At 43.0% G+C, this 13,023-nt stretch overlaps 1 protein-coding gene and 1 pseudogene across 1 annotated transcript in view; both read left to right on the top strand.

Moving 5' to 3' along the window:
• The window catches only part of LOC132574461 (cytochrome P450 2J2-like), a 29,618-nt pseudogene extending 19,582 nt beyond the window's left edge, over positions 1-10,036 (top strand).
• Positions 10,037-12,026: 1,990 nt separating this feature from the next.
• The window catches only part of LOC132574370 (cytochrome P450 2J2-like), a 45,679-nt gene continuing 44,682 nt past the window's right edge, over positions 12,027-13,023 (top strand). The window contains exon 1 of the mRNA XM_060242733.1: positions 12,027-12,032. Coding sequence (XP_060098716.1) covers positions 12,027-12,032 — 6 coding nt within the window. The remainder of the gene's footprint in view (positions 12,033-13,023) is intronic.

Here is a 13,023-nt window from a genome sequence, read left to right as displayed (position 1 = left end):
CTTACACACTTATCTCCTATTTTGACATTTGTTGTTTCAACCCTTGTTTCTCCTTACTTGGATCCATATAGCTGTTGACCCTGTACACTTGGCTTATTGTTCCTGGTTTGTCTCAAAATGTCACAATCCTGTTACATGCTAATCTGCTTTTCAACCTAGTTTATAAATTTGAATGGTTTTCTTCAGTCTCGTTTTATCTGAAGAAGTGTCCTTGCACTCAAAACCTCATGCCTTGAACAAAACGTTTGTGGTCTTAATGGTGCCACTGGACTCTAAATTTATTATTTGTGTGTGTGCAGTGTACTTGTAAATTTAGCATAACTTACTCCTAACTCGAGGTTGACTCAGACCTTTTTTACTCCTAACTCTATGTGGAGTTTCAGGAGAGTTGAGAGAGACTCCAATAGAAAGTGTGAATTGCTTCCATTTGCCAGCATATTGAAATTCCAAAGAAGAAGATATTGGATTTATATCCCGCCCTCCACTCCGAAGAGTCTCAGAGCGGCTCACAATCTCCTTTACCTTCCTCCCCCACAACAGACACCCTGTGAGGTGGGTGGGGCTGGAGAGGGCTCTCACAACAGCTGCCCTTTCAAGGGCAACCTCTGCCAGAGCTATGGCTGACCCAAGGCCATGCTAGCAGGTGCAAGTGGAGGAGTGGGGAATCAAACCCGGTTCTCCCAGATAAGAGTCCACGCACTTAACCACTACACCAAACTGGCTCTCCACAAAGACCAAGCTGGAATTCCCATAGGAAGAGTGAGGATTCATTCTTCTCTTCTGCCTTAATTTTGGTCGCGTGGACTTTAGTGCCTGTGTATGTTGTTGTGTTTATGAATATATTTACGTATGAAATCTATCTAATTTTGTACACACACAATAGCAACTATAAGCAGAATATTTATTATAAAAGGAGTAAGTTATGCTAAATTTATTTTCAAATACCAGACACACACGAACATATACACATAAGGAGTATGTACATATATACATATATATGTGTGCATACACACACACAAGCACACTATTTTGGTTACAAAGGTTACTGGTAGTATTGGTAGATTTTTATTAATATCTTTGCTTTTTGTTGTTGTGGTTTACCCTGATTGATAAAATTCGCCCGGAACCCAAGGATCAAACTCATGGCATTTGTAGGTTTCTAGCAGAATGTGGCTTTGGGTAGGGTTGCAAATGATCTGACGCTCCTTAGTACATTTTGTAAAGTCTTATATCCATGGCTTCCGAGTCAAAATGCTTAGAGTCTGTTGAAAATGCTATCTCGCGTTCTTTACCCATCAACAACAGAGCAAGAATGACCCCAAGTCTACTTGCAATGAAGACAACCTGGCCCAGAGTATTTTTGACCTCTTCATTGCAGGAACAGAAACAACATCCTTGACGTTGCGATGGGCATTGCTGTTGATGGCAAATCGCCCAGACATCCAAGGTAAGAACGACTTCTATATTGACTTAGGCCTTCTGGTCGAGCTTTGGAGGGAGGCAGACGCGCGGCTCTACAGCTCGATAATGATAACTCTATGATAAGCTTCTTTTAATTTTAAATATTCGTTTTAAGCCTGAGGATTTTACCTTTCTTCATCTTAACTCTCTCAACTGTAAGCAGCGTTTTTGAGGAGTGCAAACGTCTCCTGCTTAACTGGATAATTGGCTGGCATCGTAAATAAGAAGCCCAGTGCTATGCTGGGAATTATTAGGAAGGGAATTGAAAACTAGGCCTTATTTTGGGCAGGAGCGGAGCTCCAAAACCTCTAAATTTTATTGTGCTCTTTCTTTCTTCCCCCCGCCCCCATCAAATACTTGCTTCTGGACTCAACTGTTCAAACCTCCTCTGCGAATTTTGCTGAACTAAGATATGACAAACTTTCTAATATTTCCCCCCACAAAAAATGGGAAAATAATCAAAACACATAAAACAGACAAATGGAAATCTTTCTCATGCCACTGTGGATGCATAGGAGAAAGTCATTTAAGAAGAATGATGGGAGTAAAGTTTTATTATAGTAATTATAAGTCACGAAGTATGTCATGGTAGGTGCTGAGCTGATATAATTTAGTACACCTTCCAGTGATGTCAGCGGTGTGTCATATGCAAATGAGTTATGAAAATGAGTTGTGCTAATGAGCTCTGGCACCTCTTTTTCTACATAATGACCCCTGTTGAAAACAAAACAGCCAGTATCATAATGCTCCTTTATAAATCGATGGTGTGGCCTCATTTGGAATCTATGTACAATTCTGGTCATCACACCTCAAAAAAGATATTATAGCATAGGGAAAAGTCTAGAAAAGGGCAACTAGAATGATTAAAGGGATGGAACACTTTCCCTGTGAAGAAAGGTTAAAACACTTGGAGCTCTTTAGCTTGGAGAAACATTGACTGTGGGGTGACATGGTAGAGATTTACAGGTTTATGCATGGGATAGAGAAGGTAGAGAAAGAAGTACTTTCTCACAATACGGGAACTCGTGGACATTCAATGAAATTGCTGAGCAGTCGGGTTAGAACTGATAAAAGGAAGTATTTCTTCACCCAAAGGGTGATTAACACGTGGAATTCACTGCCACATAAGGTGGCGGCGGCTACAAGCATAGACAACTTCAAGAGGGGATTGGATAAGCATATGGAGCAGAGGTCCATCAGTGGCTATTAGCCACAGCGTATTGTTGGAACTCTGTCTGGGACAATGATGCTCTGTGTTCTTGATGCTTGGGGGGACACAGTGGGAGGGCTTCCAGCCCCACTGGTGGACCTTTTGATGGCGCTTGGTTTTTTTGGCCACTGTGTGATACAGAGTGTTGGACTGGATGGGCTATTGGCCTGATCCAACAGGGCTTCTCTTATGTTCTTCTGTGACACAGAGTGTTGGACTGGAGGGGCCACTGGCCTGATCCAACAGGGCTTCTCTTATGTTCTTCTGTGACACAGAGTGTTGGACTGGAGGGGCCACTGGCCTGATCCAACATGGCTTCTCTTATGTTCTTATGACAAGTGTTTGTCCAGCCACTGCTTAAAGATTGCCAGTGAAGGGGAGCTCACCACTTCCTTCATTAGCTACCTTCCCACCTTTAGTTTAAACCCATTAATGAGTCCTCTCCTTTGTTGCTAACACCAACAGCTCCCTGCCCTCCTCTAAGTGGCAGCTCTTCAAATACTTATAGAGGGCAATCATGTCCCCCCTCAGCCTCTTCTCCTCCAGATTGAACAATGCCAAGTCCTTCAGCATTTCCTCATAGGGCTTGGTTTCCAGATCCTTGATCATCCTCGTTGCTCTCCTCTGCAGTTGCTCCATTCTGTCCACATCCTTCTTGAAGTGAGACCTCCAGAACTTCACACAATACACCAGGTGTGGCCTGGCTAATGCAGTGTACAGCGGAACTACGACATCTTGTGATCCGGATGTTTTGCTTCTGCTGATACACCCCAAGATGGCATTTACCTTTTTTATTGCTGCATCACACTTGCTGCTTATATTTAACTTATGGACCACCTGTATCCCAATATCTTGTTCACAGACACTGCTGTCCAAAAGTACATCCCCCATCCAGTTTGTGCGTTTCTCATTTTTGTTATCAAGATGTGAGACTTGGCATTTACCCTTGTTAAATTATATCTTGTTCACTTCTGCTCACTTTTCCAGAGCATTCAGATCTTGTTGAATTCTGTCTCTATATTCTGGTGTGTTTGCTGTTCCTCCCAATTTGGTGTCATCTGCAACTTTAATGAGCAGCTCCTCCACACGCTTCTCCAGATCATTGATAAACTGATTGAAATGTACAGGGCCCTTAATTGAGCCCTGTGGCACCCCACTGGACACCTCCCTCCAATCAGATGCAATGCCCTTGATAACTACTTGTTGACTGTGGTTCTCCAACCAGTTCTCTATCTGCCTAACTATCCTTGAGTTCAGTCCACAGTCCTCTAGTTTCAGAACATCATGGGGAACCCTTTCAAAGGCTTTCCTGAATCCAGGTAAACAACATCAACAGCATTCCCTTGATCCAGCTCATCACTCAATCAAAGAAGGAAATGAGGCTGGTCTAACTGGACCTGTTGAGGACAAATCCATGCTGACTCCCCTGGATCACCAAGTTGTCCTTTAGGTGCTCCCAGATCGATTTCTTTACAAATAGCTCCAGTGTTTTCCCAGGGACTGCTTTCCCTGAGTTGCTTGCCACTCCCACATCCCAGCTGAGGCTCATCTCCTCATTTCCCCATCCAGGCTCAAGGCTGTGTCCCAGGTGATCATCAGGCAGTGGCCTGTTAAAGGGCCAGTTCCTGTCAAACCTGGAGCAGAAGGCTTTGCCTTCTACATGTTTGCTGCTTTGGGGCATGGACATTGAGACTGGGTCATTAGGTTCCATCAGAATCTGGGAAACCAGTGGTGGCTCATGTCCTGTATCCACTCCAAGCATCTAAACTTGTTTCTAAAAACAGTTCCCCAGAGAGCACTAAGATCTAGTTCCCAAAGCCTTTTATGGATCCCTGGACCAAAGGAGGCCAAACTGAGAGTAACAAGAGAGCAGGCCTTCTCCGTAATGGCCCCCCACTGGTGGAATCAATTGCCGGAGGAAGTGCGAGCCCTGTGGGACTTTAATCAGTTCCGCAGGGCTTGCAAAACCACCCTCTTTCTGCAAGCATATAAGGAGCCCTGAAAGCGATACCTCGCCATCGAAATACATCTACTGAACATAGCACCTTAACTCATCGTAGTTTTTAACTTTTATGTAACTGTTTTTTAAATGTATGTACTAATTGTACTTTAAAATTGTTTTATGTAAATCATGGTATACCATATCTTGTTAGCCGCGCTGAGCCTGCTCCGGCGGGGAGGGCGGGATACAAATAAAAGTTGCTTATTATTATTATTATTATTATTATTATTATTATTATTATTATTATTATTATTATTATTTATTTATTTATTTATTTTCAGGGGGCTTTTGTAGTACTTGTTGAAATATGTCCAAAGTTTAACGTTTTATTGCCTACCACCATTTCACTTCCCTTCATTCTGTTTTGGATAGGGTAAATAAGGTTACCTCTTGGATTCAGTATCTGTCTAACTTCCACACTTTCACTTTTCCCTGGGAGAATTATTTGCCCAAGCTGTGAATTCTTTATAAACAGACTTAAATTATCCTTTTACAGTGGAGCTCATGTTATGTAAAGAATGCTTGTCGTGGGGCCAATTTGCGTAAAAGGACACCAATCCCTTTAATTCTTTGTGTTTCTTTTCATAGCTAATATCTGCTGCTGCATGACCCGAACCTACAGCTCAATGTATATTCATATGTCTTGAATATGTGATATTGAATAGTTTCACCGGTTCATGAATGAGGTAGAGGACAATGCAGTGTCCATGATACTTTTTTAATTGTTTTCCTCAGAGAAAGTCCACAAAGAGATTGAAGATGTTTTAGGTTCCTCTCAATTATTCAGCTACCAAGATCGGAAGAAACTGCCCTACACTAATGCTGTGATTCATGAGATCCAACGTCTCTACTACATCTTATTCTTTGGGGTCCCCAGACAATGTACGAAAGATGTGAACATGCGTGGTTTTCTTATTCCAAAGGTACAGGATATTCTTATGGTTGCACTTCTGGACTCTAAGAGTGATATTTATAAAAGGTAGCACTTTGTAAGATGCTTATGTCTAGAAGAAGAAGGGTAGTTTTTTATACCTCACTTTTCTCTACCTGAAGAAGTCTCAAAGTAGCTCACAGTCTCATGTATAGAAACTTCCTGTGTAGCAGTTTTTGAAGGCTACAAAACTTACCTCATTTCCAGAAACATCAAATTATTACTATTGTGTCATTCCCCAATTTATCTGGCCCCAACTGTGCTGATCTATTTGTTAGTGCCTCTCAATTTTATTTTTTAAAAAATCCAATGATTGGGTGACTATCAGTACCCAACGTGTTCATATATTTATCATATGTTTCTTAAAAACCATTTCCAGTTTAGATGCTATAACAATAGATGCTATAACAATAGATGCTATAACAATAGTGCTATAACAACAGATGCTATAACAATAGATGCTATAACAATAGCACTTTACAAAGCTCTCCTCCCCCTGAAACCTTCTTGTTTTCTGGGAAAGCCAAAGAATCAGACTGAAGAAGGAAACCTAGATCAGTGCATATTCTGTTTTTAGCTTATTGAGGCCAGTCGGTTGTCCAGGGCTGTGGTCAGACAGGTAGTTTGGCCCAATATAGTTGCTGATCTCTAACAGATTAAATAGGCATATTTACCTGGACACATCTGGCACCCATTCCCCAGTCATACTCTCCCCTTTGTAAGACAAATTGGAAGCAGAGTAAATAGACACTAGAGGAAGTCCAGCACTTACCAACCCTCACACATTCATCCCGCGTTTCTGGATGTCTGAAATTCCCTCTTCTGAAGTCAAGCCATTTGGGGAGTCTGAACCTTCCCTTCCATACCCGCCTACTTTCTAAAAATCTTTTGGATCAAGTAGAGATGTGTGCATGAGCACATCACCACAGCTAAGTAGTCATTCTGGATCAGGAGTCCCTGTGCATGGGTGATGCACAAAACCCCCCATCAACAATCTGAATGACTGACCATGGGGCAAGCGCTCGGTGAAGCTGGTTCCGGGGTGAGATGTCTGGTCAAAACTTCCTGCAGCTAATTAAACTGCTGCCAATAGAGGCAGGACGAGACTGTGCCAAACCTCCAGTGTGTTCACAGTGCAGGAGCGCATAACATTTGCTCTAGTTTCTTTTCAGTTCTGTTTGTTCAACTGTGTACATAAGAACATAAGAGAAGCCATGTTGGATCAGGCCAACGGCCCATCAAGTCCAACACTCTGTGTCACACAGTGGCAAAAAAATTTATATACACACATACACTGTGGCTAATAGCCACTGATGGACCTGTGCTCCATATTTTTATCTAAACCCTTCTTGAAGGTGGCTATACTTGTGGCCGCCACCACCTCCTGTGGCAGTGAATTCCACATGTTAATCACCCTTTGGGTGAAGAAGTACTTCCTTTTATCCGTTTTAACCTGTCTGTTCAGCAATTTCATCGAATGCCCACGAGTTCTTGTATTGTGAGAAAGGGAGAAAAGTACCTCTTTCTCTACTTTCTCCATCCCATGCATTATCTTGTAAACCTCTATCATGTCACCCCGCAGTGTGTCTCATTCTCATTTTGCGAATGAAATAACAATAGAGCGACCTGATCAGTTCATGCTTAGAAATCCAGCCATTACTGAAAGAATATATGATTCATGAGATTCATGAGATTCATGAGAATTGAAGCATGCATGTATGAGAAATAGCCATGGCCAGTCTGAGGGTTCAAGAAGGACGATTTGGCCTGGGCCTGAAGCTCTATGGGACCTCAAAATTACAAAAATTAAAATACCGTAAATATCAGTCTGTTGTTGTTACCTTTTTCTTTTCATCATTTTTATTTTTGTTGTGGCTTGGATCATCAAAAGCTAGAAATGGCTGGGGCCATTTTGGACATTTGAGGGGGTCTGGAAGCAACAGAAGAAGAAGAAGAAGAATTGCAGATTTTTACCCCGCCCTTCTCTCTGAATCAGAGACTCAGAGTGGCTTACAATCTCCTGTATCTTCTCCCCCCCACAACAGTCACCCTGTGAGGTGGGTGGGGCTGAGAGGGCTCTCACAGCAGCTGCCCTTTCAAGGACAACTCTGCCAGAGCTATGGCTGACCCAAGGCCATTCCAGCAGGTGCAAGTGGAGGAGTGGGGAATCAAACCCGGTTCTCCCAGATAAGAGTCCACACACTTAACCACTACACCAAACTGGCTCTCCAAGATGCCAGGATGCCAGGAGCCCCCTGGATGCCAGGAGCCCCCTCCCTATAGCAGGAAACCTCCCTTTTCCAGCCCCCAACCCCTCTGCCACTCAGTAGGCCAACAGGGTTAACTATAAGGAATAAACCACTGACGCATCAACAGCATAATATAATTTCTGGGATGAACCCAGAAGTAATGTCAAACCACTTAAGGATTCACAAGAATCTCTAAGGTAAAATCATAGTTTCCCTTGACATTTAGAGTGGCATGACTAGTTCCAGGTTCAACCCCAAAATGGCACCATGTCATCACTGTGATGATGTGAACAATGTCTCTGCCCTTCCCCTCATCTCATGCCAGGTGTCAGGCACTGACTGACAACTCTTGGAAACAGCAAATACTAGTTTTGGAACAATGACTGGAAAAGATCAATATCCTTGTCTGTATGCATTCTGTAGCAAGAGTTTCGTTCTTCCAGGGTGCCGTTATTGTTCCAGATCTCCGCTCTGTTCTTCTTGATCCTAAACAATGGGAGACACCAGAGAAATTCAACCCAAATCATTTTTTGGACAAGGATGGAGGTTTTGTGGAAAGAGAAGCGTTTCTTCCATTTGGTGCAGGTAAATGCAAAATGTGGTTGATAGCTGTTCAGAGGTGAATTTAGGAATATTTTCTTCTTGTACAGAATGTTCTTAGGTATTGCTAAATTACCAAAACCTTGTGAGAAATATTAGTATGATTCTGGTTAGAAAACAACTGGAAGGTAAACTCTATTAAATATACCTTGGACATAAGACAGGACTTGCATCTCTCTTTTTTTGCATAACTTTCATATGCAGAGCAAGAATATTCTGTGAATTTCACAATCACCCCGCTGTCTTGGCTTCCTATAGAGCTGCAATAGTTTGGCAGAAGAATTGTGGCTGTGTTGAGAGCAGTACTATTCGTCCAATATAATTCATCAAGTCTTCACCATCAGGGATAGTTTTAATCCCCTGGCTTTATCATGGTGGAACGCTAAAACTCCTCATCTCCAATATTCCAAGTGTCTTTCAAGGCAAATATCATCCTACCACCAACCACCAAGAGGATATTCCCCTTGGATGACACTTGGAAGATTGGAGGTAAGGGGCATTTTCGCACTGACCTTAATCAGCAGCGACGCCCCTCTTCACCGCGCAGGATCGGTGCGGATTTCGCACTAATTGCCGCGGAGCACCCGGAAGAGCCGGAAAGTCCCGCGGCTTTTGCGGAGCAAACAGAAACCACCAAAAACCAGTTTTCATTTGCGCCGCAAAAGCCGCGGGACTTTCCGGCTCTTCCGGGAGCTCCACGGCAATTAGTGCGAAATCCGCGCCGATCCTGCGCGGTGAAGAGGGGCGTCGCTGCTGATTAAGGTCAGTGCGAAAACACCCAAGGTGTTTTAGCATTCCACCATGATAAAGTCAGGGGATTAATACTATCTAGACTTGATGAATTTTATTGGATAAATAGTATTGCTCTCGACACAGCCATGATTCTTCTGCCAAATAATTGCAGCTCTGTGGAAGCCAGCACAGCGGGATGATTGTGAAATTTAAAGAATATATGCCCTTGAGAAAGGACAGACGCTTGCAATGGACTGTACATGTATAGAAATTATATCCCATCGGGCTGTATGTGGACTATGGTACTTTCCTCCAGCTGAGATGTATATGGATTATTATATTGTATTATTATAATGTGGATTATGGCAGTGTGATTTTGAATATGGGTGATGGATATTTGGAAAAAAACCCTCATAAAACAGCAAATATTTTTTGAAAATTAATTTATTGAATACTTAAGGCATTGTTGAAAAACTGATAATGCAGTGTGGTTCTTATGTCATCATTGGCATCTGTTACACTGAGGTGCCCATTTCTTGCTACCAAGCCCAGAAGATGTCAGCAAAACGGAGGAAGTGCTAGAGAACACATATTAATAGATTCTTCACTTGTTGCCTTCCCTTCTTTCCTCTGCAGGGGCCCGTGTCTGCCTGGGAAAGCAGTTGGCGAGGATTGAGATTTTCATCTTCTTTACCAACCTGCTGCAGGCGTTCACTTTCCAGCTGCCAGAAGGAGTGAAAGAACTCAACACAGAGCCTGTAGTTGGGGTATCATTTCTTCCCTGCCCATATAAGCTCTGTGCTGTTCCCCGCAGCGGTGCATCATAAACAATACAAAATGGACTGGCTCATTTGTTACCGCCGATTTCTCCTTCCATGCCTTTTGATTCATCTTAAATCCACTCTCACCTGCTCAATTCATTGTGTCCTTGATTTCTCTGTCGGAGCTCATCAGTTGCTTCTTTGAGAGGCAGATCGCTGATGTTCCTGATTGCTAAACTATTACTATTGTCTGATAAAGGATTTTATTAGTAATTTTGATGCCCTCGCATAAATGCTCAATACAGAGCTCTAAGAAGAAGACTGCGGATTTATACCCCACCTTTCTCTCTGAATCAGAGTCTCAGAGCGTCTTACAATCTCCTTTAACTTCTTCCCACACAACAGACAGCCTGTGCAGTGGGTGGGGCTGAGAGAGCCCTTTCAAGGACAACCACTACAAGAGCCATGGCTGACTCAAGGTCATTCCAGAAGATGCAAGTGGAAGAGTGGGGAATCAAACCCGGTTCACCCAGATAAAAGTCCACACACTTAACCACTACACCAAACTGGTAAAGTGTGCCATTGAGTCACAACCAACACATGGTGACCCCATGAAGTTCTACCTGGGGTTTTTTTCAAGGCAAGAGATGAGCAAAGGCAGTTTGCCACTGCCTTACCTTGCATAGAAGCCCCAATCTTCCTTGGGGGTCTCCCATTCACCTATCGGCCCTTCTTAGTTTCCACGCTTTCACAGGTCTACCCCAATCATATTCTGCAATCATCCAAGGAAAAAGCTAATTAGGCACAGAGGTCTGAGCTACTACAATCTACTGCCTCAATTCCTAAGGAGGGCTTGATTTGGAGTTTAGAATCTTCAAAGTTAGCCCATCAGGAATATTATCCATAAAGAAGAAGACTGCAGACTGCAGATTTATACCCCGCCCTTCTCTCTGAATCAGAGACTCAGACCAGCTTACAATCTCCTATGTCTTCTCCCCCCCACAACAGACACCCTGTGAGGTGGGTGGGGCTGAGAGGGGTCAGGGACAACTCCTGTGAGTGCTATGGCTGATCCAAGGCCATTACAATAGCTGCAAGTGGAGGAGGGGGAAATCAAACCCCAGATAAGAGTCCACACACTTAACCGCTACACTGAACTGACTCTTTTATCTGGGACAACCGGGTTTGATTCCCCACTCCTCCACTCGCTCCTGCTGTAATGGCCTTGGGTCAGTCATAGCTATTGCAGAGGTTGTCCTTGAAAGGGCAGCTGCTGTGAGAGCCCTCTCAGCCCCACCCACATCACAGTCTGCAGTCTTCTTCTTTATGGATAATATTCCTGATGGGCTGAGCTAACTTTGAACATTCTAAACTCCAAATGAAGCTCTCCTTAGGAACCGAGGGGGTAGATTTTAGTAGCTCAGACCTAGACTGCGCCTAATTAGCTCTCTCCTTGGATGATTGCAGGATATGTTTGGGGTAGCCCTTTCTACTTAGCTGTTGATCCAATACTGAAGAATCCCTGTAGTATGAATCGTCACAAGTGGAGTTGTGTTTTATTCTTAAATATTGACCATAAGGTAAATTGTTTTTCATGTGTGCCAGATGAAAGGACAAATAAGATAAGGATGCGTTACAATCTGTTGATTTTTTTAAATAATTTAAATGCCAAAGTGTCCTGTGGAGATCTGAAAATAATGGTATCCAGATATGGTATACTCTTTTTATCACTATGCCCCTGAAATTTAATGGAGTCATGCTGATTGTTTAGCCACTTGGAAAGAACTCTATCTCAGATGATTTTCTAAAGACCAAAATTAGGTCATCAATATACCTTTTATGAGGAATTATGCTGTTAAAGAATGGATGATTAGTTGCATTACAGATCCATCTCAATTCAAATGCCTCCATATACAGGTTAGCTATGTTACGGGCACAGGGGGACCCCATGGCAGTTCCTTTAGTCTGGAGGAAAAACTTATATTTGTATCTAAAGCAGTTATGTTCTAGTATCAGGTCAACCAGATCTAACAGTTCATGAGTGGGTGGTTTTAGAGTATCTCTCTTGTTGAAAACATCCATGAAAGTCAGTGCCAGATTAAACCCTACAGAGGCCCCTAGGCAGTCAAAATCTTGGGGGGCCCCTTGTAAATTATCTCAGAGTTGGAGCGCCCACCCTGCCACCCATAGCCCTCGTGGTAGCCTGCAGGCACCTTCTTAAAAGCCCTTTTGACAAAGCTGTGGGGGAGAGGCAGAGAGAGGTAAACATGGCGACACCAGCAGCAGCCGCACCAGGCAAGTTGAGCAAAGAGTGGCTCAGATGCTGGCTGAGCATGCAGGCTCCAGGGGGAAAACCGGGAAGGGGGGGAGCCGGCCTGGGGCCCCTATAGGTGAGGTGGACTATAGACCAGTGTCTACTTGGACTATTGTTATTCCAGCCCTGATTAAATGGAATGTGCCTCATCCAGTGGAATATTAGTCTCAAGTCAACACCCTCGGTTCTCAAACAGTTCCAGAAGAGGAAGAAATGCCCTCTCTTTGGTCCAGGTTTATGCAATAGAGTCATTAACAGACATTCTCACATTTTGACATATTACTGTTTTATTGCTTTCTCATACTCATGCTATCCAGATCAAAGGTTTGCTCAATTTGTTAATTTTACTGTTCTGTCATTGGATCTTAAATTTGTACCATCTTGCATTCTAAATCACTGCCTACCAGCTATTTGCAGCTCTGCTCATTGTCCCCGATTCCTCGTCTGACGAAGTGTGTTTGAAGCCCACGAAAGCTTACGTTCTAAATAAAACTTTGTTGGTCTTAAAGGTGCGCGTGACTCCTACTTTGTTCCAAAAGGCATCAGCTTAAAAAATGCACAGTAGTATGTATTGTTCAAGGACATAGATACAACCAAAGGCATTTTAAAAATTCTATTACAAAAGGAAGCATTCCTTATTCATAAATGCGAGACATTCTCTCCTATGGGGCTTAATGCATCTCAGGATCTCTCAGTATTTGTATGAATAGCATATAGGTGGATCATTTACCTTTAAGAAAACAGCTGTGATGCATTAGTCTCA

Source organism: Heteronotia binoei, chromosome 6 (assembly GCF_032191835.1).
Source record: "Heteronotia binoei isolate CCM8104 ecotype False Entrance Well chromosome 6, APGP_CSIRO_Hbin_v1, whole genome shotgun sequence".
NCBI classification, from domain to species: domain Eukaryota; kingdom Metazoa; phylum Chordata; class Lepidosauria; order Squamata; family Gekkonidae; genus Heteronotia; species Heteronotia binoei.
This window is presented reverse-complemented; position numbering and strand designations above follow the sequence as displayed.